Genomic DNA, 27,216 nt, shown 5'->3' on the forward strand with positions numbered 1-27,216 from the left:
GTTGTCAGAGTTTGCATGATATCCCGTGATCTTGTGGTTTTCCTCCAGGTACATCAGTTTGCTCCCACATCACACAGGCATGTGGGTTGCTAGGTTAACTGACTGCTGTAAATTACTCCTTGAGTGCAGATAAAGTGTAGAATATAGGAGGGGAGAGTCTGCCACTGCAGGAGAACTGGAGATGAAACCAGGAACATCCAGTGACTATGAAGGGACTCTCTTTTGCTTCTCTTTCTCTTATTGTTAGGGGCACCAGTCAATGCTCGTGGCGACTCTTTGTTTTCCTTATAACCATATAACAGTTTATGGCATAGAAACAGGCCATCTCAGCCCTTCATGTCCACGTCGGTTCACTCAAACAACTCCGCTAGATCCCCCCACCTATTCTCTGCCCATAACCCTCCAACCCCCTCCTATCCATGTATATATCCAGCCTCCTCTTAAATGAAAGAATTGACTCTGCCTCAACTCTTTCGTCTGGAAGATTATTCCATTTGGCCACCACTCTCTGAGTGAAGAAGCATCCTCTAATGTTTCTCATAAAATTTTGCCCCCTTACCCTCAACTTGTGTCCTCTTGTTTCAACCTCCCCTGCTCTCAGGGGGAAGAGTCTACTTGCATCTAGTTTATCTATTCCCTTCATAATTTTAAACACCACTTTCAAATCCCCTCTCACCGTCTACGTGGCAGATAAAAGTTAAAATGTCATGTACGTTACATTTTTATTGTCACGTGACAATAGAAGGAACGTTGAACATAACATGACAATAAAATGGGCTTCCTGTAACTGAGTGTTAGATGTTGAGCACAGACTCGGTGGGCCAGACTCGGTTCTGTGGTGTATGACCCTATGATATTGGTGGCAATATTACTATAAAATGATAAAGGAAACAGATGTAATATGTTTCAAAAACTATTTTGGTCAATGAATGAAATTTTAAAATTGCCTTTTGCAAAAATTTTGCATTGCAAGAATATATTTTAAAAAACAATTTGGGTCATTCCTTGCACAATAATTCAATCTCAGTGAACGAAAGAAAATGTGTTTAGTTTAAATGCTAGTATCAGTAAGAATGACCATGAACCAAACCAAATTGCAAATCAAGCATGAAGGAATCTTGGTCCCTTTTGCCTCGTTTGGCTTTCTCGTTGATGTTGATGATAAATGACAGTAATGGATTGGATAAACGAAATAGCCTATTTATGGATTGTAAAGAATGTAGCCATCTATATTTCCTGAATGAACACGTGCACAATGATGTTGGGTGAGGGACTGTGGTGCAAAAGATTGACAACCTATTAGTCCGCTCATCAAATTGATACAAAGCTTCCAAGGTAACATTTCCAACATAATGTTCTGCAAACTTGCTGACAGACTTTAATCCAGTGGTTCTCAACCTTTTACTTTCCACTCACGTACCACTTTATTTCCTATGCCATAGGTGCTCTGTGATTAGTAAGGGATTGCTTAAGATGGGATGTGAGTGGAAAGAAAATGTTTGAAAACCATTGTTTTGATCATATCTAATTAACTTGTTATGTGCACGGTTTCACAACTATAAAGGGAATGGGCCAATGACAATTTTTCTCAAGCAAAATATTTCAGTAGCAGTGATTCTCAACCTTCCCTTCCCACTCACATCCCATCTTAAGCAATCCCTTACTAATCACAGAGCACCGATGGCATTACTTAAAGTGGGATGTGAGTAGAAAGAAAGTGGTTGAGAGCCACTGCTTTAATCAGTTCTTTCCAACGTATAGCTCCTTGAAACCTTGGCAAATTGTTCAACAGATGGTGTACCAAAGTTCCTTGCAGATTCTTCAGCAGATGATGTTCCGATGCTCCATGGTTTGTACTTTATCTGTGACATAGTTTGGGTTCACAAATCATAAATGACCCATTTTGTCAATGGTATTTGTCTGTCAAATTCTTTACTGTACTTTTCAGGATCTAAATTGTATGCAGAGGATCAGCTGCAACGGTAGTGTCAATAGTTTAAAAACAACACTAAAGCATGCATTTTTTATGATTGTTAGAGTTGTATTTTTTTCACATGATGGCTTGGTGTTCAATTTAATCTCTTCACATCGTTGGATAAGAGTTAAATATTCAGCACTATTCACTTAGGCATCTCTTTTACCCTGGGGGTTCATTTAATATATTGAATGTGAGCATGACTTGACATGTGCCAAATGCAACAGGAAAATAATCCCATCAGTTCACACAAAAATGCTGGAAAAACTCAGCAAGTTACATGTACCAAAGATAAAGAGATATAACCAACTTTTCAGACCTGAACCCTTCATCAAGGTATGAGCAAAAAGTAGGCAGGTACCTGAATAAAATGGAAGGAGGAGCACAGGGTCACAGGCAAGAGATCATAGGTGGATATGGGAGGGAGCAAGAGTAAAAAGCTGAGGAGATTGGAAGAGGGGATAGCTCTGTGAATGGAGATGGAAGGGAGTAGAGAGATGGAGGAAAGAAGACTGAGGGATGGGGAAGAGAGGGAGTGAAAGGAGAGTGGCCTAATGGAAACTGTGGAAGTTGATATTAATGCCATCTGGTTGGAGAGTGCCCAGACAGAATATTAGTGGTTTTGGTTTAGGAATGCCTGAGACCATGGGCAGACATGTCAGTGTAGGAGTGAAGCGCAGAATTGAAGTGGTTCGACACTGGGAGAGCCCCACCATTGCTGCTGACAGAGCGATGGTGCTCAAGGAAATTATCTCCCTGACAGAGGAGGAGCGGTGTGCGGTGGGAACCAGCCTAGGTGAGTGAACTGCTTTAAAAGGAGCATGGAGGACAACTGAAGGGTTAAACAGAGTGTTGATTTGTGGGAGGAAGTACTTGAGATAATTGGCAGGGACAAAAAAAAGGAGGGAAAGCTGAAGAGGAGCAGCCAGTGTGTTACTGGCCCAGTGGAGCTTTGAGGCTTTGGCAAACAGAGGATGAAGACGAACTTGCTTCCAGTGAGGTAAGGCCCGCTGAGGTAATTTAATCCTTTAACGAAAGTAGGTAATGGAGTCAGCTAGGGCAGTGGATTAGTCTGATTGCAGGTTGTGGGAAATCTGAGACCGCCTAATTGTCCCTGAGGACTACACCTGCAAAAGATGTATCCAGCTGCAGCTCCTAACAAACCGAATAAGGGAACTAGAGCTGGATGAACTCTGGATCATTCAAGAGGCAGCGATTGTGATAGAGAGGATTTTCAGGGAGACAGTCACCCCAAAAGTCAGGAGACAGGTAGCTGAGTGGCTGTCAGGAGATGGACGGGGAATAGACAGAGAGAGCAGAGCACCCCAGTGGCCTGTTCCCAGCAATAATAAGTATACCATTTTGGATACTGTTAGTGGGGTTGACCTACCAGGGACAAGTTGTAGTGGTCACGTCTCTGGTATCGAGACTGGACCCTCAGTTTGGAAAGGAAGGAGGGAAAAGAGGAGGGCAGTCATGTTATGGGACGATAGATTCGATAGTTAGGGGGACAGATGAGGTTCTATGGGAGAGACTGAGAATCCCAGATGGTCAGTTGCCTCCTTGGTGCCAAGGTCTGTGATATTTGGATCAAGTTCTCAGTATTCTGGGGCGTGGCAAGATGGTGTAAGGAACAGACGTGCCTTCCAGTCCTCTCCTGACTCTAACTTATTGTTTTGTCTTTAAGTGCCCGTTAAAACTTTTTTTTAAAGTTTATAAATAGTATGAGATGTTGAATTAATACCTAATGGTACATTTCTTTAAAAAAAAGTAAAAGGAAACATCAACAGATTGTTAAAAAATTATATTTTCCGAAATTATCTGAGCCTGCTTGTTTACAAAAAGCCACGACTCAGCGTGAAATGAATCCAGGAAAACAAGCGAAGAATTCGGCCTTGGAGCTCCGTTCTGATTCCGTAAGTCTTTCTGAAGGTCGTTTTCAGCTGCCTTTAGAAGAAAGGGCTGGCCGGATGCCAGCATTTCAAACAACGTCTACTGAGACTTTGACTGCTGAATTAGCTGGGGCGCCACCAGTTGGAGAGTTAAAGAGTTGTTATTTGACTGCTATACCACCAGTTATATCAGCTCTTCCAGATACTGATGTAACGAAGCTTTTAAAGGAAGTTTGGATCAAAGATAACCCTGATCATCAGCCTCCTGACACTTCTGGGGGGGGTCTGTGGCAGGGGCTCTTACACGGAGTCAAACTGCAAGAAAAGCTACTAAATTAAAAGAAGGGATAGAAGGTCCTCAGATTCCACAAGAACAGCAGAATCCCACCATGTCTGGATCTACTGATGTTGATATACTTTTCAAGAGTCTTGAACATAAGATATTTTCTTCAATGATGCATTTAGGTGATTCTATGAATAATCTTACTTCTAAGATTAATGCATTGGTGGATGTCAATACTCAACAGATGGCTGATTATGGAGCTTTTAAAGTTGAAACTATTGAAAGACTTGAGATGTGTGATCAAGGATTATCTGATGTACAAGATCAATTGCAAGATGTGAATAAAACAATTGAAACGTTACAGATTCAGAATAAAAATTTAGCAAAAAAGGTTGATTATTTGGAGAACCAATCCAGATGGAATAATGTGAAAATTGTCGGCTTGCCAGAAGGCATAGAAGGGCCAGATCCGAGAAAATTTTTCACTGAATGGATTCCACAAGTGTTGGGACAAGATAAGTTTTCTGAAGGTTTATATTGGAACGGGCTCATAGAGCTTTGAGAAGGAGACCTTTTTCAGGACAGAATCCAAGACCTGTTCTTGTTCACTGTTTAAATTACTGTGATAGAGAGACTATTTTACGTATGGCTATTAGAAATGCACAGCAAAACAAATCTCCTTTGATGGTTCAGAGTAATCGTGTTTTCTTCTATCCGGATTTGAGTCAGGAAATTATGTTTCAACAACATGAATTTAATTCTGTGAAAGAATTATTGTGGAAAAAAGGATATAAGGCAACATTTAGATACCCTGCGGTACTGAAGATTTTTCAGGATGGATATCAACCGAAGTTCTTTGATAATCCTAAAGAAGCTATGGATTTTGCTCAGTCTTTACCAATTACGCAATTCCAGGAACAACGTAGTCCTCCATGGTCTCCAAAGAGGGCAGAGCTGCAAGAAGGGAATTTGATTTCTGGAAGAAATGGAAGAAATGGTGGTCGCAATGGCAAAGGAAACTCATTTAATAGATAAGGAACATTTGAAACTCAAACGTGAATAGGTTGGGCACATTTTTTATTCTTCGTTTAATTCTAAGGCAAAAGGAGTGGCAATTTTGGTACATAAGAATCTATCATTTTAGTTACAGAGTGAAGAGAAAAATGGTGGAAGATTATTAAAATTAAATTGTACAATCTTTAATGAGGCATGGACTTTGCTTGATGTTTATGCTCCTAATGTTGAGGATACAGCTTTTGTTGTGGATATGTCTTTATTACTTGGACAATCGAACTCTAATGTGATGTTGGGGGAGATTTGAATGTGGTGTTGGAGCCTTTATTGGATAAGTATTCAAGAGTAATTAAGAAGTCTAAGATGGCAATCCAAGTGATTAATATGATGGCAGATTTGAATTTAATTGATATTTGGCGAAGAGTTAATCCTACAGAGAAAGATTTTTCTTTTTATTCCTCGCGACATAATTCTTTTTCTAGAATTGATTATTTTTTAATATCAGCACATTTGCAGGATTGGGTTACATCTGTGGAGTATAAGGTTAGATTGGTTTCGGATCATTCATTATTATTATTAGAATATTTGAGTTCACAAGATGTTCAGAAAGCTTCAAGATGGAGATTTAATACTATGCTATTACGACACGAATTTAATTCTGTGAAAGAACGGTTGTGGAAAAAAAGACATAGGGCAACATTCAGGTATTCTGTGGTACTGAAGATTTTTTAGAATGGAAATTAGCCAAAATTCTTTGACAATCCTAAAGAGGTTATGGACTTTGCTTAGTCTCTACCAATCATGAAGTTTCAGGAATGATGTAGTCCTTCAAGGTCTCCAAAGAGAGTAGAGATGTAAGGTGGTATCCAGATTTTTAAAAGAAATGGAAGCAATGGTGACAGAAGTGGTAACGTTGATTTAAAAAAATAAATCTTTTATATCTTTTTTTTGAAAAGAGTTTAAATAGTTTAAATAATGATGATAGTTTAATGAAATGGGAGTTGGGAGAGGGAACTGGGTGGGCACTAGTTTCCAGAAGTCATCAGCTACCTGTGAGTTATCTCACACCCAATATTTTGGGGGAGTTACCGCTTTGGGCAGTTTAAACAGGAGGAGGTAGTTGTGACCTCCGACCTGTTTTTTTTTTCTTTTTAATTTTTGGGTTAAGAAGTGAAGGTTTTTTTTATTATTATTTTTTAAATAAATAATAAAAAAAATTTTAAACTCTTTTTCTTTTGATTGTAATTGAGAGGGAATTAGGAGGTTTTTCTCTTTTTTTCTCTTTTTTTTGGGGGGGGGTTTTGTCTCTTTTTTCTTTCTTTTTTTAAGAGGATGATGTCACAGAAGATAAGTCAAAAATTGAGGATGTTGAATTAGATGAAGAGGAAGATGAGGGAAAAGGTGATAAGAAGAAGAAGAAAATTAAGTACAAATACATTGAGGGAGAAGAGTTTAATAAAATTAAGTTAATTTTGATAGAGAATTTTGAAGATGTTATAAATGAAGAATATGGAGAATTTTATAAGAGTTTGAACTTTTTCTTCTTATTTTATATAAGGGGAGGGGAAGGGAATAAAAAGTTTATCTGATTGTTTTTCTAAGAGATGTTTTTGTTCTCTCGATGAATTATAAAGGAAACTTGGTATTAATGGAAATTCTGTATTTATGTATTATTAATTATGATTTTTTGTATAACTGATATGTGGTTGATATATGATTTTAATATTTGAATTTAGTTTTAAAGTGGATTTCATTTGTTAAATACATGAATTATGTTTGATTTAAATATATGTTTAAGGGCATTATTTTAGTATTGATATTTTTTTGTTGTTAGTAATTTTTTTTGTTGTTAAGTTTTATCCTTTTTTGTAAGTGGGGTTTTTTCTATTTTATTTACAACATTGTTAATTAATTCTTCACTCTTTATTTTGGGGGGGAGGGTTGGATTAATTTTAAATTAGATGATTAATGTTGTGTTATAATTATTGGGGGGGTTAATTTGTGTAGTTTAATGATGTAGTATTCTAATTTTTATTTTGTTTTTTATTATTTCTTTAAATGTAATTTTTATTTTATTCATGTCATAAAATTTTAAATAAAGTTTAAAAAAAAAGTTCTCAGTATTCACAGGAGGAATGGTGTCATGGTCCATGTAGGGACCAATAACATGGGTAGGAAGGATGAGGAGGTCCTGCAAAGAGAGTTTAAAGAGTTGGGTGCAAAATTGAGGACAGGACTTCCAGGGTTGCGATTTAAGGAGTGCTACCCGTTACTGAGGCTAGAAAAAGAAAGTTAATGCAGCTAAATACATGGCTAAAGGGATGATGCAGGAGAGAGGGGTTCATGTTTCTGGACAATTCGGCTCTATTCCAAGGAAGGTAAGACCTGTTCTGAAGGGACAGTTTGCACCTGAACTGGAGGGGGACTAACATCCTTGCTGGTAGGTTTGCTGGTGCTGCTCCAGGGCATTTAAACTAGATTGGCTAGGATTGTATTATAGACCGACCAATAGTCAGAGAGAATTGGAGGATCAAATCTGTAGAGAGATAGCAGACCGATTTAAGAAAAAGAAAGTTGTGATAGTGGGAGATTTTAACTTTCCACATATTGACTGGAACTCCCATACTGTAAAAGGGCTGGATGGCTTGGAATTTGTCAAATAATTTCAGGAAAGTTTTCTAAATCAATATGTAGAGGTACCAACGGGAGAGGATGCAATACTTGATCTCTTATTAGGGAACCAGTCAGATCAGGCGACAGAATGATGTGTAGGTGAACTTTTAAGGTCCAATGACCATAATCTCATTTGTTTCAAGTTAATTATGGATAAGGATAGGTCTGGCCCTCAAACTGAGATTTTAAATTGGAGAAAGGCCAATTTTCTGGAAATGAGAAAGGATCAAGAAAGAAAGGATTTGGATAAGTTGTTTTCTGGCAAGGATGTATTCAGTAAGTGAAAGCCCTTCAAAGGCAACATTTTGAGAGTGCAGAGTTTGTATGTTCATGTCAAGATTAAAGGCAAAGTTAACAGGCATAGGGAACCTTGGTTTTCAAGGGATATTGGCAATCTGGTTAAGAAGAAGAGAGAGATGTACAGCAAGTATAGGCAACAAGGAGCAAATGAGACACTAGAAGAGTATAGAAAATTTAAGAAAAGAAGGAAATCAGGAAGAGCAAAAGAAGACATGAAGTTGCTTTGGCAGATAATGTGAAGGTAAACCCGAAGGGTTTCTACAAATATGTTAAGAGTAAAAGGATAGTAAGGAACAAAATTAGTCCCTTGGAAGATCAGAATTGTTGTCTATGTGTGGAGCTTCACGAGATGGGGGAGATCTTAAACAGTTCTTTTGCATCAGTATTTAATCAGGAAGGAAAGGAAACAAGCAGTAATGGCATGGAACATATAGCGATTAAGGAGGAGGAGGGGCTTGCTGCCTTACAGCAAATAAAGGTAGATAAATCCCCCAGGCCTGACATGATATTTCCTTAGACCTTGAGGAAATCTAGTGTAGAAATTGGAGGTGCCCTGGCAGAAATATTTAAGATGTTCTTAGTCATGTGTGAGGTGCCAGAGGATTAGAGGGTAGCTCATGTTGTTTGTTGTTTAAAAAAGGCTCCAAAAGTAAACCAGGAAATTACAGGCCAGTGAGCCTGACATCAGAAGTGGGTAAATTATTGGAGGGTGATCTGAGAGATTGGATATACAAGTATTTGGACAGCTAAGGGCTGATTAAGGATAGTCAGCATGACTTTGTGCATGGTAGTTCATGTTTAATAAATCTTAGAGAATTTTTCGGGGAGGTTACCAAGAAAGATGAAGGAAAGGCGACATGGAGTTTAGTAAGGACTTTGACAAGGTCCCACATGAGAGGTTAGTTCAGAAGGGTCAGACGCAAGGTATCCACGGAAAGGTTGTAATTAGATTCAAAATTGGCTGAATGGGAGAAGACAGAGGTAGTGGATTGTTGCTTCTCAGACTGGAGGCCGGTGACTAGTGGTGTGCTTCAGGAATCGGTGCTGGAACCTTTGTTGCTTATTGTCTATATCAATGATTTAGATAATCATGTTGTAAATTGGATTAGCAAGTTTGCTGATGACACTAAGATTGGAGGCGTATGGACAGCGAGGAAGGCTTTCAAAGCTTGCAGAGGGATCCAGACCAACTGGAAATATGGGCCAGAAAATGGCAGATGGAAATTAATGCAGACAAGTGGGAGGTGTTGCATTTTGGAAGGAAAACGAAGGTAGAACATAAACATTAAATGGTAGGGCACTGGGAAGTGCGGAGGAACAAAGAGATCTGGAAGTACAGATACATTATTCCCTGAAAGTTGTGTCACAGGTAGATAAGGTTGTAAAGAGAGCTTTTGGCATCTTGGCCTTCATAAATGAAAGTATTGAGAGCAGGAGTTGGATTGTTATGGTGGAGTTGTATAAGACATTAGTGAGGCCGAATGTGGAGTATTGTATGCAGTTATGGTCGTCAAACTACAGGAAGAATATCAATAAGATGGAAAGAGTGCAGAGAAGATTTACTAGGGCATTGCTGGGTCTTCAGGAGCTGAGTTACAGGGAAAGATTAAACAGATTAGAACTTTATTCCTTGGAGGATAGAAGAATTAGGGCGAGATTTGATAGAGGTTTACAAAATTATGAGGGGTATAGACAAAGTAAATACAAGTAGCTCTTTCCACAGATTAAGAGAGATAAATACAAGAGGACATGACTTTAGGGTGAAAAGGAAAAGGTTTAGGGGGAACTTCTTCACTCAGAGAGTGGTGGAAGTGTGGAACGAGCTACCATTTGACTTGGTAAATGCAGACTCACTCTTAAAAATATATTGGACAGATACATGGTTGGGAGAGGTCCGGAGGTTTACGGAAAGGGTGCAGGTCAGTGGGACTAGCAGAATGATGTTTTGGCACAAACTAGAAGGGCCAGATGGTCTGTTTTCTGTGCCGTAGTATTATATGGTTCTATGATCTGTGTCCAGTCTTTCTGATGTAGAGAAGGCCACAATGGGAGCACCAAATGCAATTTCACAAGTGAAGTGTTGTTTCACTTTGAAAAGTTTTTTTGGGGCCCTGAATGGTGGTGAGAAAGGAGGAAGGGGTCCAAGTGTAGCACTTCCTGTGGTCACAAGGGTCAGTACCAAGGAGCGATTAGTGAGAATGATTGAGAGGATGAGGGAGCGATCCCTTCGAAAGGCGGAGAGGGGAAGATGTCTCTGGTGATGAGATCATGTTCTATATGACAAATTGCAGAGAATAATATGTTGGATGCAAAGGCTGGTGGGGTGGTAGGTTTGGACAAGGGGAATCCTGTCATTGTGTTTAGGGGCAGATATGCGGGAAATGGAGGAGATGCAGATAAGTGTTGAGTTGATGGTGGTAGAGGAGATGCCAAGTTTTTTGAAGGACATCTTGATGATCTGGACTGGAAGACTTCATCCTGGGTCAGATGTGACGGAGATGGAGAAATTGGGAGAAAGGAATAGAATCCTTAGAAGGGATTGGATATGAAGAGGTAGAGTCAAGGTAGTTGTGGGAATGTGAGTTTATAGAAAATGGCTGTAGAAAGTTTATCTTCTGAGATGGAGACAAAGATATTAAGAAAGGGGAGAGTATTCTGTAGACAGGTTGTCTCATTTCTCCATTTACTTTTCTCCTCCATATATCTTATAAAGATTATGTGAGCTGTAGTTGAAGACATCAACCATAAGACCAGGCCCTCCAGCAAAGCATCAAGCACCCATTTACACCAATCCTCCAATAGCCCCATTTTATTCTCATCCATTCTCAGTTAGTTTCTGTGTATCTTTTCACAAGCAACAATTCAGCCAAGTAATCTAACAAACATGGGAGGAAACTAGAGTACCTGATGTAAACTATGTCCTCTTCTTTGGCTTGGCTTCACGGACGAAGATTTATGGAGGGGGTAAAAGTCCACGTCAGCTGCAGGCTCGTTTGTGGCTGACAAGTCCGATGCGGGACAGGCAGACACGGTTGCAGCGGCTGCAGGGGAAAATTGGTTGGTTGGGGTTGGGTGCTGGGTTTTTCCTCCTTTGCCTTTTGTCAGTGAGGTGGGCTCTGCGGTCTTCTTCAAAGGAGGTTGCTGCCCGCCAAACTGTGAGGCGCCAAGATGCACGGTTTGAGGCGATATCAGCCCACTGGCGGTGATCAATGTGGCAGGCACCAAGAGATTTCTTTAGGCAGTCCTTGTACCTTTTCTTTGGTGCACCTCTGTCACGGTGGCCAGTGGAGAGCTCGCCATATAACACGATCTTGTATACACAGTATACAAAATAGAGAAATGTAAACAAGCTGTGCAACACAGAAAATAATCAGTAATAAATAATATGTGCAAAGTAATGGTCCTTAAATGAGTCTGATTGAGTTTATTGTTTAGGTGGAGGGGCTGCAGCTGTTCCTAAACCTGGTGATATGAGTCTTGTGGCACCTATACCTCTTTCCTGATGGCAGCAGCGAGAACAGAGCATTACTAGGTGGTGTGGATCCTTGATAATTGCTGCTGGTTTATGATGGCAGTGTTCCTTGTAGATTCTGTCAATGGTGGGGAGAGTTTGCCTGTGATGTACAGGGAGGGCATTTGTAAAAGTTTGCAAAGGATTTTGATGTAATACTGTTACAGATTTGTGTTAACCTTTAATTTTAATTTGTAGTTCTTTTATAAAAATGTCTTAGTAAAGTAAAGTATAGAGTTAAAATATTGTATCTGTATTCTTAGTAAAGTTAGCTGTGGGTTGGTACAGCATCACACACAGGTCGCAGCACATTTATAGAGAACCTTTGTTTTCTGAGAAGAGAGTTCATTCTCGGAGTCAATGTGTCTTGGACAGACAGAGCTAATGAATTTCAAGTGGGTCTTAATTATTCAAGAAATGCTAAAGAAAGCTATCGACATAATCAAAGCCACTTAAGCCTCTTGAACAGATGAGGTCAGAAGTTGTTATGGACATGGAATGGTTTTGAAAACAGAACAGAATTTTGGTAGAAATAAAACTGATGGTCATGTGATTTCCAAGAATTGGGACTCACCTTGTCTGTGATGTAACTGTCACATGATTTGGAGAAATGTATTACCAAATTCAGACATTTTGAGTTCAGTTTTGGAACAGTTCAGCTTGGAGTTCACAGAAGTCAAAACCCTTTGATGTACAGGGGTTGAAACCCTGTGAAAGACAGGGTTAAGTTACATTAACCAGAATAGGTGCTCTTTGTTGTGTGTTACTCTTGGAAGAAGGGGAACACAGAATCAGTGGCTATTGAATTAATGAAGACCACTTTGCTGTCCTATTTGGAGAAGAGGACAGAATTTTGCTGGGTCTATTTTTGTGCTTGGTCACCGTTTAACCCTTATCTGGGTTTGTAGACCCTCATTTGCTGTCTTTGAGAAGAGGGCAGAATCCTGAGAAACTAGATGCACTGCCATGCTTTCTTCATGATATTATTGTGTTGGGTCCAAGATGGTGACTGGCAGGAATTTAAATTTGCTTGAGGTGTGATGATGCTCAGCGTGACAGTGCTCGAGGTTCTGCTACCAACCTGGACAGGATGATGAGATTCAAGTTGATGACATCCACATGCACACACACAGCCAGCAGCCGGATGATAAATATTGGGATAGTTTGATTCTCAAGTGAAAGTGACCTATGTTAAGCAGTCTCCTGCTTCTCCAGTTAATTAGCTTCATTCCAGAGAATGTTAAGAACTTTAAAAAATTGGTGCAAAAAAGACCATTTAGGCCCTTTGGGCCTGATGCCACATTCCTCAAGATCATGACTGATCTTCAGTGCTATTTTCCCACACTATCCCCATATCCTTTGATTTTCTTAATATCCAGAAAGCTATCAGCTTCTGTTTAGAATAAACCCCATGGCTGAGCCTCCTCATCTTGTCAGAGTTTGGAATATGAGTAAAGAAATTTCTCATCTCTTGAGCCAGTGGGACACATCCTCTGTGCATCCATCCTGTAAACCCCTGTAAGAAATGCCCTCCAACTCCCCCCCCCCCCGCCTCCTCCTGCCCATTAACCCCACACCCTCCATCAAGTTCCACCCTAGAGAAAATATAGAGCAATTGCTAGGCAGTATTCATTCAGCTGAAAAACTCTGTCAAAACCTCCATGGTGCCTGCAGATCATGACCTCCCAGAGCACAGACTGGCAAATAACTGGTTGTGGTTCAGTTATCATTGATGCCTGTGGATCTGACTCTCAACTACCATTAGATTATTCCGAACATGAATGTAAATCCAAATGTAAAAAGACACAAGAACTAATAAACAGCAATGATTTTAAAAAAAAAGGACTAAACAAGAAAGAAATTAAGCACATATATAATGGGAGGTTAGCAATGGGCCAAAATTAATTTAAAATTTTAATTTAGACAGGCAATTTCAGCCCATAGTCCATAAAGCCCAATTACACTCAATTAACCTACACCCCTGCTGTGTTTTGAATGGTGGGAGGAAACAGGAGCCCCTGGGGGGAAACCCACACAAACATGGAGAGAACTCCTTACAGGCAGTGCGGGATTCGAACCCAGGTCCCATTTGCTGGTGCTGGAAAGGCAGTGCATTAACTGCTATGCCATCCATGCCGTCCAAAATGTTAAGTTTGTGGAGAGATCATTTGTTCCTTTGTGCCTGCTCCACTATTCAGTATGATCATGGCTAATTCTTTACCCCAATGCCAAATTCCTGCTCCCTTCCCATACCTGTTAACATGTTTCAATGACTAGCAAGTTTTGATGTAATAGTTCATGTAATAAGATAGAAAATAATGTAACAAGATAGCACACATGATCAGTAGAGCCAGCAAAACTGAATCAGACATTCCTTGTTTGTTGGACAGTAAACTGTAGAAAAACCTTTGGATACAAGATGAAACTTCATAAGGATCTATTGGAGCCCGTGATTGAAGAGTACATCTTCTAGTCAAATCTGTACTGGATGCCTGATAAGTGAACTTTTTGGCTAATTTCTGACCACAGGTAAAAAATCTCCTTTCTTTTCATTAAATTGAGTTTGGTGTTTCCTTCCTTCAGGAAAGGAATGACTTTTTCAGGAACAGACATTTTCCAAGACGCAAGTAAAACATGAAAGACTGTGGTTGAAGTAAAAACACAATGCTGGAGAAATTCAAGAGGTCAAAAAGTGTCCTTTATATAGCAAAGAGGTTGGCGTAGTGTTAGTGCAACACCTTTACAGCACCAACAATTGGGACTGGACTGGGGTTCGAATCCCATGCTGACTGTAAGGAGTTTGTACATTCTCCACGTGTCTCCATGGGCTTTCTCCAGGAGCTCTGGTTTCCTCCCACCATTCAAAACGTACCGGGGGTGTAGGTTAATAGGTTGGCACGGATCGTGGGCTGAAATGGCCTGTTACCATACTGTATGTCTAAATTTAAAAATACATCACAAACATTTCGGGCTTGAGCCCTTCATCAAGGTATGGAAAAAAAATGTCAGCAGACATCTTCCCTCCTTCCCCTTGTCTTCTTTCCCTCAGCTCTCCACCCCCTTCCCTCTCTATTCACTGAGCCATCCATCATTCCCCACTTGTTGCTGTGCCCTCCCTCCCTTTTCTACCTATTACCTCTTGCCTTTGGGACTGTGCTCCTCCCCCACCCCATTTTTTTCTGACATCTTTTATTTTGCTATATGAAGGACACTGTTTGACCTACTGAGTTTCTCCAACATTTTTTTTAAACATTTTCTAAGACACGACCAACTGCCTAGCAGGGAACTCTACAATTCTTCCCCGTTTGAAATTCTTAACACTGTCCTGCGGGAGATCCCGACACTGGAGCTTCCCACGCTAACTCCAACCACGTGGCTCAAGTCATAGACTGCTACTGGAGTCTGATTTGGACCCCACTCACTCAGTTCGCTCACTACTCCTTCCCTATCCTCTTGTACCTCTCGCTACTCCACCCCATCATCCCCTCTTCCCCCCCTCCTCTCCTCAACTGCCTAACCCTATCCCCATCTCTCCCCCTCTCTGATTACCTCCTACCCTCCTCTGATCTCCCCACATCTCCCCTTTGACCTCCCGCACCCCCATCTCCCCCTCTGACTTCCCCCCCACCCCCTACCTTCCCCCTCTGATCACCCCCTGCTAATCTCCTCCCTCCAGCCTCCCCCACTTTCCATCTCCACCCTTGGACCTCCTCAAACCCCCCCCCCCCCCAACACCCTCCACAACATGGATTCCCACTCTGACCCCTGCTTGGTCTTCACTATTCCCTCTCTGAGACAGAGCATTCAGTCCTCAGTAGAAACTTCACCTTCGTCCCACTCCACCCAAACCTAAATGAGTTCCACACACACTACGATGCCAAACACTTCTTCTGTCGCCTCCACCTCCGGGCTTACTTCCTTGACTGTGACTCTTCACCCACCCACCCAAGGCCCTTTCTCCCACTTCAAGCATTCCTCCTCCTCCTGGACACCTCACCCTGGTTAGCTGCCTGCTCTAGACATTTTATTTCCAACTGCCACCAAGATGTCAACCATCTCAACTTTACAACTCCTTACGTATTCCAACCCCACTTCCTCAGAATGCTCTGCCCTCCACTCTCTCTGCAATAATCTCAACCTCATCATCAAACCCGCAGACAAGGGTGGTGTAGATGTGGCCTGGCACACTAACCTCTACCTTGCTGAGGCCAGTCAACAGCTCTCAGACAACTCCTCCTATCCACCCCTCCCACAGGACCCTACCACTATACATCAAGCCACTGTCTCTAACACCATCTCCAACCTCATCACCTCCCTCCCCTCCACAATCACCAACTTTGTTGTCTCCCATCCCTACACTTCTCAATTCTACCTTCAAGATACACAAGCCCAACCATTCAGATGGACCCATTGTTTCTGCCTGCTCTTGCCCTACCTATCTAGTTTCATCTTGGCTTAACCCTATCTTTTCTCCCCTGATCCAATCCCTCCCCACCTACTTCAACGACACCACACATGCCCTCCATCATGTCTCAATGACTTCAGATTCCCCGAGCCAGACCGCCTCATCTTCACAATGCATGTCCAACTCTCTTTATACCTCCATCCCCCATACAGAAGGCGTTAAAGAACTTTGCATCTTTCTGGACCAGAGACCCTACCACCACTCTCCTCCGCCTAGCAGAACTTGACCTCACTTTAAATAATTTTTCCATTAACTCATCTCACTTCCTCCAAATTAAAGGAGTAGCCATGGCCACCCGCATGGGTCCCAGCTATGCTTGCCTGTTTGTCGGCTTTGTGAAGCAATCCATGCTGCAAGCCTACACAGACAAGACCCTTCAACTCTTCCTCCAGTATATTGACATCTCCATCAGGGCTACCTCATGCACCCACGATGAGCTTGTCAACTTCATCCACTTCGCGACCAACTTCCACTCCAATCTCAAACTCACCTTGTCCACCTCCAACAACAGTCTCCCCTTCCTGGATCTCTCCTGTAATGGATCTGTGTTAATAGTAATATTTAGTTTAAGATTAAGCTATATTTCTTATAAATATGTCTTTAGTAATATAGTGGGGTTGGAACAGAGTTACACACAGGTCACAGTACGTTTGCAAGGACATCACTGCATTCAGAGCAAGGTGTCAGTTTGGAGTCGCAGTGGCGAGAAGAACATTACCATAATGGAACTGAAGTGTTATTAATTACAACCACTTAAAATCCCTGAATGAGAGAAATTAAATTCAGAGCCATTTGAGTGATATACTTAAGCTTCCTGAACCGGAAGTGAGGTAATCTTTTGGAGTTGTGACATCTGCAAGCTAGAGTTAGAAGATCACATTGTTGAAAAGAAACTGGGATTGGCAACTGTTTAAAATTCCAATAAGTAATCACATGTTTTCCAGGAATTAAGACTGACCTCAGTGGTCATGTAATTTCATGTGATTTTAGGGGTGTATATATATCCAAAGTATATATATCTTTAGACCAGAAGAAGAAGATTAACAGTATTTGCTGGAGAAGGAGAAGGTGCTGTTCTAAGTGGCTTTAAAATAACCAAGACCACTTCTGACTGTCTCTTTTTGTTATTAGAGGGCAATCTCATCATGGAAAGAAACTCCAGAACTCTTAAAAAGCTAAAAGGGAGTGAAGAAAACTAATGTGAGAGTTTAAGAAGAAATCTCTTCCTGGGGAAAAAAACTCAACAAGATTTGTGAGTTGGAACAGACTAAGGACTGAATCAGTGTTATCAAACACTTCATTACTGCATGAAGCAACAATTTAAAAGAACTTGATATTTCATAATCACTTCTGAACTACAATTTAATAGACTTTCAAGTTAAACCCACTTTAAAATTCTGGGCCTTAAAACTAACTTTTCAGACTTAAGTTTAAACTGAAATGGTTTGGACTTTAATATACACATTTATACCATTACATTCACGCATCGTGGGGTTTAAGCACATCGTAGAATTAAGTGAAACTGTTAAGTGGTTAATAGTTTAATAAAAAACTGTCTAGCGAATCTTCCATTGCTGTTCCTGTGTTAGTACTCATGGGGTCATTTAGTTTGTAACATAATTGGGGATCATCAGGGATAGAACAATATAAAATCAAAGATTTAAACTTAATGAGAGCTTATTTGATCAAGTAATATTTGATTTATTCATGTAAAATTCTTGTTGAAAGCTAAGTTAAAAGAATTATTGTGTGTGTGGATAAACAACAGCAATGGGTCTTGATAAATGTTTGGCCAAGCCAGTCTGTGTAGATTTGAAAGTGGAGACTTGGTCAAAGCCTGCAAAAAAGTGCAGATAATAATGTTTTAAACCCCCAAAACTAAGTATGGGCCAAGTGAAACTTTCCAAATGGAATTTGATAACTTTTTGGAATCCCCAAACTTTTCAGATTTGCAGAGGGTTAAAAAGAATGAGGTGTTGAAACCATTTCCTGAAACCAATCTCTTGAGCAGCAGTTAAAGCTGAGAAAGATGGAGATGGAGTTGAAACAAAGAAATTAGAGCTAGAGGAGGCAGAACAGCAAAGGAGATTTTACGCAGCAGAAGAAGGGAAAAACAGGAGGAGATGATAGAAATGCAAATGGTAATTTTGCAGAATTTAGAAATGATTATGATTTTAATCTACAGCCTAAATTAAGGCCAAGTGAAACTTTTCAAAAGGGGCATGCTTCTATTACATTTGCAGATAAGAATCACAATGTGAAAATTGTGCCCAAAATACATTTGCGAAAGGATAACATGTAGTATCAAAATAAGGTGGAAAATAGATGGGGGAAACCTTTTGGTTCATTTTACAATTATTGTAAGAAAGCTGGTCATGTGGTAGCAGATGGTTTTTCCATGAAGGGAAAGAAAGAACCAGATGAAAAACAGGGAAGTAAGAAAGAGTTTGAAATTGTTGGTAAAGTGAGGAAGGAATGCAAACCTTTTGTGTCAGGTGATAATGTTGTCTCTGCAGTGAAGTATCTCATTAAGTTTGAAGCTGAATGGGGAATTGTTGCCAGTGTAGAACATGTTGTGCAACCTGAGTTGAAAGCTATTCCTAAAACCTTAGCCAGTGAAGGAAATGCTGGACAATTTAATTTAAAAGGCAAGAAAGCTTGTGATCAAGTACAGCAAAAAGCAGATTGTCAGATCTAGAAGCATGTAAGCTGTGATGAATCACCAGTCACTTTAAATGCTTCTTTGTTAAGTCAAAATTTTGATTCTGATTTTAAACTTGAAAGTAGTGACCATTCACTGCAGTTGGAAAAGGATTTGACAGACCCAGATCAAAATTAACAAAAAAAAAGTGAAGATATTGATTTTGTTGGAGTTAAAGATGAAGCACTCTCTGATGAGGGAATTAAGAAAGTGCAGTTGGATATTATTTCAAAGGAGGGTTATTAATGAGAAAATGGAGGTTATGTGAGATCATTGCAAATGAAGAAAGGACGGTTGTTCAGCAGGCTCCTAAAGCCTATAGGGGTGAAATTTTGACCTTAGCCCATAAAAACACCTTTAGGTGGGCACCTTAGTGTAAATTACCTACAAAATTATGAAATAATTTTATTGGTCTAATTTAAGAAAAAATGTAAAGAGATTTCGTAAGACATGTCACACTTGTCAAGTTACAGGGAAATCTAATCAAGGTTGCACAGTGGCACCTTTAAACCCTAATCAGGATGCACCAGTTGTACCTTTAAAACATATTCCTGTTTAAAATTCCAATAATTAATAACATGCTTTCCAGGAATTAAGACTGAGCTCATTGGTGATGTAATTTCATATAATTTTAAAGATATATATATCCAAAGGGGTATCTTTAGACCAGAAGAAGAAGATTGACAGTATTTGCTGGAGAAGGAGGAGGTGCTGTTCAAGTGGCTTTAAAATAAGCAAGATCACTTCTGACTGTCTCTTTTTGTTATAGAGAGCAGTGTCATCGTGGAAAGAAACTTCAGAACTCTTAAAAACCTAAGAGGGAGTGAAGAAAACCAGTGTGAGAGTTTAAGAAGAAATTTCTTCCTGGGGAAAAAACTCAAGATTTGTGAGTTGGAACATCTAAGGACAGAATCAGTGTTAACAAACACTTCATTACCGCTTGAAGCAACAATTTTAAAAAACTTGATGTTTCGTAATTACTTTGGAACTCAAGTTCAATACCATTTTAAAATACTGGGCCTTAAAACTAACTTTTCAGACTCAAGTTTAAACTGAAATGGTTTGAACTTTAATACACACACACACATTTATACAATTACATTCGTGCATCATCAAGCTTTCCATCAATATATACTACAAACCCTCTAACTCCCACAACTACCTTGACTACACTTCCTCACACCCTGTCCCCTGCAAGGATTCTATCCCCTTTTCTCAATTTCTCCATCTCCCCTGCACCTGTCCCAAGATGAGGTCTTCCAGTCCAGATCTTCCAAAATGTCTGCCTTCTTCCACAAACATGGCTTCCCCTCCACCACCATCAACTCAGCCCTCACCTACATCTCCTCCATTTCCTGCTCATCTGTCCTGGCCCACTCTGCCTCGCATGCAACATACATAGAATCATACTCATCCTCACCTACCACCCCACCAGCCTCCACATCCAACACATTATTCTCCAGAATTTACAGCAGGATCCCACCACCAGACACATTTTTCCTTTTCCTCCCCTCTTGGCCTTCCACAGGGTCCACTCCCTCCATGATTCCCTTGTGCACTTATCACTCCCCACCTATTGCGCCCCCCTCCTCCTCAGCACCTTCCACTGTGGCAGAAGGGTCGGCACCTAGGGGGGCATCTGTGGGCATTGCCCTCCCCAAACGAGGTGCTGTGCAGCCTCATACGGTTGCAGCCATCCCTGGCCATCAGACCCGCCCCACTCCCTCCCGCATCAGTAGCGTCTAGGTTGACACATGCTAGTGATCCCCCACCCACCCCCTGCTGCATCACTAGTGTGCATCAAGCATCAATAGTGATGCTTGACGCAATAAAAAGAGTGCCCTCATGTCCCACGTTGGAGGGGTGACTGGCTTTAACGGCAGGTCAGCGGGTAGGCAGGTTCCGGCTAGCACCACCCCAATTCCACCCCCCCACCCCGGTCGACAGGTGGGTCCCCAGGTCCCTACCCCTTCTAACTTGCTAATGCCTTAATGCCCTTCTAACTTGCTAATGCCTTAATGCCCTTCTAACTTGCTAATGCCTTAATGCCCCCCTCTAACATAAGATCTGGCACTTACGCCCACACCTCCTCCCTTATGAAGGCCTGAGACCCTAAACAGGCCTTTCAAGTCAAGCAAAGCTTCTTGTATATCCAGTGTTCCCATTGTAAACTTCTCTACATTGAAGAGACCAGTCCCAAATTGGGAGATCACTTTGCTGATTACCTCCGCTCCCTCCACTACAGTAACAGTGACCTCCCAGTAGCTGATCATTTCAATTCTGAGCCACACTCCCATGCTCACATGTCTGTCCCTGGCCTTGTGTACTATCCCACCATGACCACCTGCAGATTGGAGGAACAACACCTTATTTTCCATCTGGGAACCCTCCAGCTAGATGACATGAACATCGACCTCTCTGCTTTCTGCTAATCTGTTCGCCTCTTTTTCTCTCACCCTTTTCAGTTCTCCTCCCTCCCTTCCCCCTCCACTCACACAGCCATCCCTCCTCCCCCAATCACTGCTGTTCCCCCCTCCATTCTTCACCTATCACCTCCTGCCTTCTCTCCCACCCCCCACCTTCCTTTTTGGACGCTTGCCAACGTTCTTTCATACCTTGATTCAGGGTTCAAGCCTGAAACGTCGGTTATATATTTTTACCTTTGCAATATAAATGAGACTGTTTTACCTGCTGAGTTTCTCCAGCTTTGTGCTTTTGCATGAAATTATTAACACTTATTTCAACACATAAAGAAAATATGATGTCAGACAGATTGGAGTGTTGAACAGGCATCAATACCTCTGGTTAAATTAAAATTAACAAGTGCAATAGCAGCAGATGTAGGCCATCTGGTTCATTGATATTGAACCACCATTCACCATGATTGTAACTTCAACACTGCATTTCACTATTTTTAATCAATTACCTTTCTTCTCTCTCTCATCAAGAATCTATCTTCCTCTATTCAAAGAGATTTAAAAACTCTGCTTTCACACTTTCAAAGACTTGCACGCTTCTGAGAGGAAAATAAATGGCCTCTTCTCTGTCTTAAATGAATGACCACTTATTTTAAATGATGACCCCTGTTTCTAGGTTCTCCGCCAAGAAAAAATATACTGTCAACATCCACTTTGTCACTCTGGCTTCATCACTTACAGTGTCCACGTCATTTCTCATTTTGATTGTTTGAATTCCCCCATAATATTTCAGGGATGATTTTAGTTTTTAAAATTAGGCAAACTAAGGAGTCACAAGAGACTGCAGATGCTGAAAACTAGAGCAAAAAACTGTCGGAGGAATAAGCAGGTCAAGCAGCATCTATGGGGGAAAGTGCACAGTTGACGTTTCGTGTTGAAACTCTGTTTCAGGGTGGAGAAAGGAAGGGGAAGATTGGCAGTATTAGAGGGGGGATGGTTCAGTGGATGATAGATGGACCAAGGAGGGATGAGGGATGACAGACAGTTGGATTCAGGTGGCTTGGATTTGAGAGGCAAGTGGAAGCTGACAAAATTAAACAATAAGGGAGGGAGGGTTAAAATATTAAGGAGAGACTGTGGCCTGTTGGCATAATGGAGGAGGGGATTTGGTAGGATGGGTGTTGGGGAAAGGAAAAGGAACTGGGTAACAAGGGTTGAAGTATGTTTGGAAAAATGATATATGTGACAGGAACTTGGTGGATGTGGAGAGAGAAATGGACTGAGAAGTAGTTGGTCATTTAAAACTGGAGAAATCAACATTCAAATCCAACCTAAAAAATAAGCAATATTCAGTCATGAAATTACTTTTATTTATTTTGATTTTATTTAGTTAAATTAAGATTCAAGATTTAATTTATTGCCATTGTAATAAAGCAGTGTCATATTACATGAAATTGTTTTTGCCTGCTGTAAGGCAGACAGATTCGCCATCGGCAGAAATTGCCTGAAGCGCCTCCTACGGTTAGATGCAGTCAGAGAGAAAGAAGCAAAAGAGAGTCCCTCCAGAGTCATCGAATGACTGTAGATTCACCTCCAGTGCTTCCGCAGCCATTGCAGATACACAGAGTCCAGTCCAAACCATTGGCAGCCCGAGCTCCAGATCTGAACCTCCAACACAGTCAGAGCTCTTCAGTGGCTTCTGCAGTTCCTCTCATTCCAGTTCAGATACCTGGTACCCCTTCAGCCAGTTTTGAGCCAGTCTCCAGCAGTCCACAGCCCAGCGCTAGTCTCTTGACAGGAGTAACCAGCAGCCCACTGCTTCCATGGGTTCCTTGCCTTGTGTCACCAATAGTCCACAGCATGCATGGATCTTTCAGTCGCAGAGCCCACTCACTGGTCCTCTGCCATGGTCACCATCCCGTGGGTCATCTCTTCTGCCTTGTCTTCTCAGATGGGGATGGCCTCCCCATTTTGGGGTGCCCTGCTCTAGTCCTCTGCTCCCCTCGAGACTGCAACCCCACATGGCTGCTGCTGATCGGAGGTGCTGCTATCCCACGGTCGCGGGATTTTAAATAAATCTGTTGGCTCTTTTAACAGGCTGTTTAAAGCCTGTGCAGAGCTGACAGCAGCTCAATGGGCGGTTGGACCCCGCAGGTTTGCTATATCTCCACTTCTCGCTCTCCACGGGTTCACACAAGTGGCAGCACTGCAATTACAGTGGCTCTGGAGACACCGCCATTTTTGAATTAAGCTTTATCTTAAAATAGTTTTGTAATTTTAAAGATAAATATTTTTTAGATTTTTAGACAGTATGCAAACGAGAAAATAAAAGGAAATGCTGAGATATTGGACGCCAACACCAGACACACAGAAGCCAATCTTTCAAGAATTTAAAAAGTGAGATCTTTTTATAAATTGTGCATGCTGATCATTTGTTCTCAGAATGCAGACAGAGAACCAGCAGGTTGGAATGGCAGAGCCCCATGGGAAATTGAGAGGTTTTTTAAGCCAATTAAACGTAGATTGCATAGATGTTGGAGGCCATTCCAATTTTAACATAATCAGTGATAATTCAAATTGGCACTCATCTCTGTTTCCTCCTTTCTGCAGACTCTCATGTTTCACTGCCTCCATTCTAACATGACTGATTGATACCTAACAATACCTCATATTTGGTCTGGGCACTCTTCCAACTGGATGGCCTTAACATCAACTTCTCCAGTTTTCGTTCCACATCCCCCCCCCCCAAATCTTTCTCAATGTCTCCTTTCCGTTTTCTCTCTCTCTCTCTCTCTCTCTCTCTCTCCTTTCACAGAGCCAAAAACTAACACCTCCCCAATCAATTCTCACCTTTCCTCTCCCCTGTACTCTTATCATATCCAATTAACACCTTTTGTCTGTACTCCTCCCCCTCCCATTCTTCTCTTTTCACCAGCCTTTTAATATAGGCTCCTGTCTACTTTTTGTTCATACCTTGAAGAAGGGCTCCAGCCTGAAATGTTGGTAATATTTCTCTCTCTAATGTATGGTGTGAAACTTGGTAAGTTCCTCTAGCATTTCTGTGTTTGAACCTGTAGGGTTGTGCCCCTACAATAACCACTAATTTGTTGGGAAAGCATATTCAGATCTCTCAACCTATTCCTGCACAAATCTGACTTGGAACTAACATACTCTCCTGTCACTGTCATTGTTTTCTGGAGTTCTTTGTCCAACACTGTTGTTAGCCTTGCTACTGGTCAAATGTCATAAATTTTAAGCTCATGTGTTGAGGTTTAGGCAAGAAGCAAGATGGAAAAAAAGAAAACCTAGTTACAGAGTGAGAAGGAAGTGATGAAACTAAGTGGTGATTGTAAATAGAAAGCTTCTGAGAAATAACTACCCTCTAATACAATGAGAAGTAGTAATTTGATTCCAAACAGTATTGAGAATTGACTGGAGAATTTGAAGTCTGTTAATAGGTTTCTTATGAGATGGGATGTCATTGATTACACTTTTCCTACATTAAAAAAAAATTCAGACATATAGCATGGTAACAAGACCATTTCGGCTCACAAGTCTGTCCCATTCAGTTACATTCAATTAACTTATAACCCCGTACATTTCAAACAGCGGGTAGAAACTGGAACCCTGGGAAACACCCATGCAGACACGGGGAGACTTGTATAATTCCTTACAGACTGTGCAGGATTCAAACTCTGGTCCCAATCGCTGGCGCTGCAACAGTATTGCTCTACCGCTGCACCAACCGTGCACATGTTATAATCTTTTTCAAATCTTACAATAGTTCACCCAAATATCACCCAAAATATCCTACAGAAAAATTATTTCAAAGGACATGATGCAATTTAAATTGTTAAATGCGTCCATTTCTTTATATGCAATTTTGGATGCAGTTTCATTTTGAATTGAGCATTTTTGTCAGCACTGAACCAGAATTGTGAATGATTTGGGATCATTCAAATTAGTTGCAATAAACTCTATAGGGCACCAGCAAACCACCAATAAAAGTGAGTCTTAACCTTCACTGAACATGCACATAAGATGCTGGTTATTTACTTCCTTCATCTTAGCTTCCTGAAACTAGTATGACTCAGATTGTATTATTCTTCTGGATGACAAATCCTAATGTTCTCTTCCTCTTCCACACTGACTCTCATTAATGGACATTCTTGCGATATTTGTAATAAATAAATGAACAAGTGTGGAACTTCAGACACAAATTCTCAGCCTCATTTCCTACATCTGGGAAGAGGAGAACATGGAAGAGGAATTGAGATGATAGAATCCTAACCACCTTGAGGAAAGAGGATAAATTCAATTACTATAGCTACTGAGGGGTCTTACCACAGGGAGATTATCACAACAGTCTTCTTCAGACATCTCTTCCTCGTGGACAAACTGCCTGAAGCTCTCTGTTTTCTATTAGTAAAAGCAAGCATAACTTATCTTTTTCAAGTCTTAGAGTAGTTCATTTTTTGACTTAGTTAGTGATCTTAGGCCAGAGACTTGATGTGAAACAGAACAACTAATTAGGGATGTCACCCAAAATGTCTGACAGTAGAATTATATAATGGGACATGTTAAAAATAAAAAATAAAATATTGTTTCAAGGGATATTTTGGCCAGACAAGAATTCTACGCCTGATTAATCCAGTCTGTGGGCTTGTTGGACCTGAGCCAGGGAAATGGTTGCTTGCACCATCCTTAAACAGTTGGATCCACTTCCTGCTCACTCCAGATATGATGACAAAGTAAATTTAAACAGCTGACGAGTTGCAATCTATTACTCTCTCCTTATAATAACAGAATGGGGACAAATCCAAAGGAAACATTTTAGTGCTGGCCACATCTCTATATTTGGTGGGCAGTCAGAGCAAAGGCACAGAAACCTTTCAGTCTATCCATGTGGCCTAACTGTTCTCAAACAAGTATACAGAAAACATGGTGTGGTTACCCTGGCACCAATTACATTAGTATGCACACTATATCCGATTGGGTACCTTTTTCAGACAACTCAGCCAAAACAATGTACTACTCTCAATCCTCATAGATTAAAGTAATCTGCAAGGAAGTGCTACAATTCAAAAAGTCTAAAACAAAAATTATGATTTTCCCTGGGGCAGATTTAGATCTCACAGAATTGAGAACCCACGGTGTACTCGTGTTTTAAATAGATTTTCTCTTTTGTTGGCCTAGTTTCAGGGAAACAAGAAGAATCATTTCAGATTATGGAAATAATCAAATTGAAACAGAATTTAAAATCCAAGTGTAATGAAGCCAAAAGGACAAACAAGTCACATGGTGAGGAAATAAGTGTCAGCTGTACTGTGGTATCTGTACTGTATCTGAAATTCACACTGTATATCTACTCAACAAATATGTATTTTAAATGAACAGACTTTGACAGTGGGTCTCAACCCTTTTGGCATATGACATAGGGATTACCTAAAGTGATACGTGAATGGAAAGAAAAAGGTTGAGCACCACAGTTTTAATCGTGCCTCATTGACTCGTTATGTGCTTGGACTAATCAAAACAGTTGCTTTGTGGGCAATATACCAGTACAGTGGTTCTCAACCTTTTTATTTCCACTCACATCCCACTTTAAGTAATCCCTCTGCCATCGGTGCTCTGTGATTAGTAAGAGATTGCTTCAGGTGGTATGTGAGTGGGAATGGAAGGTTGAGAATCGCTGCTCTAGACCCAATTGTTACTGAAATATTTTGTTTGAGAAAAATTGTCATTGGCCCATTTCCTTTGGAGTTCTGAAACCGTGCACATAACAAGTCATTTAGGTACGATTAAAACAGTGGTTTTCAAACTTTTTCTTTCCACCCACATCCCACCTGAAGCAATCCCTTACTAATCACAGAGCACTGATGGCATAGGGATTACTTGAAGTATATTAGTGGAAAGAAAAACGTTGAGAACCACTGGACTATGATATTCATGTTTGTAACTTCTATATTTCACAGTGTGCTTGCA

The 27,216-nt window shown here is 40.8% G+C and overlaps 1 protein-coding gene across 5 annotated transcripts in view; it reads left to right on the forward strand.

The window, feature by feature from the left end:
• The window catches only part of ttll3 (tubulin tyrosine ligase-like family, member 3), a 77,547-nt gene that overhangs the window by 5,189 nt on the left and 45,142 nt on the right, over positions 1-27,216 (forward strand). For 3 of the 5 annotated variants that reach the window (XM_069936746.1, XM_069936748.1, XM_069936745.1), the window contains exons 2-6: positions 14,039-14,177; positions 17,245-17,365; positions 19,584-19,700; positions 23,530-23,628; positions 26,428-26,532. In XM_069936746.1, coding sequence (XP_069792847.1) covers positions 26,460-26,532 — 73 coding nt within the window. In that variant the 5' untranslated portion in view covers positions 14,039-14,177; positions 17,245-17,365; positions 19,584-19,700; positions 23,530-23,628; positions 26,428-26,459. The remainder of the gene's footprint in view (positions 1-14,038; positions 14,178-17,244; positions 17,366-19,583; positions 19,701-23,529; positions 23,629-26,427; positions 26,533-27,216) is intronic. The other 2 variants (XM_069936749.1, XM_069936747.1) reach the window with 1 other exon arrangement.

This window comes from Narcine bancroftii, chromosome 5, assembly GCF_036971445.1.
Source record: "Narcine bancroftii isolate sNarBan1 chromosome 5, sNarBan1.hap1, whole genome shotgun sequence".
In the NCBI taxonomy this organism is placed as follows: domain Eukaryota; kingdom Metazoa; phylum Chordata; class Chondrichthyes; order Torpediniformes; family Narcinidae; genus Narcine; species Narcine bancroftii.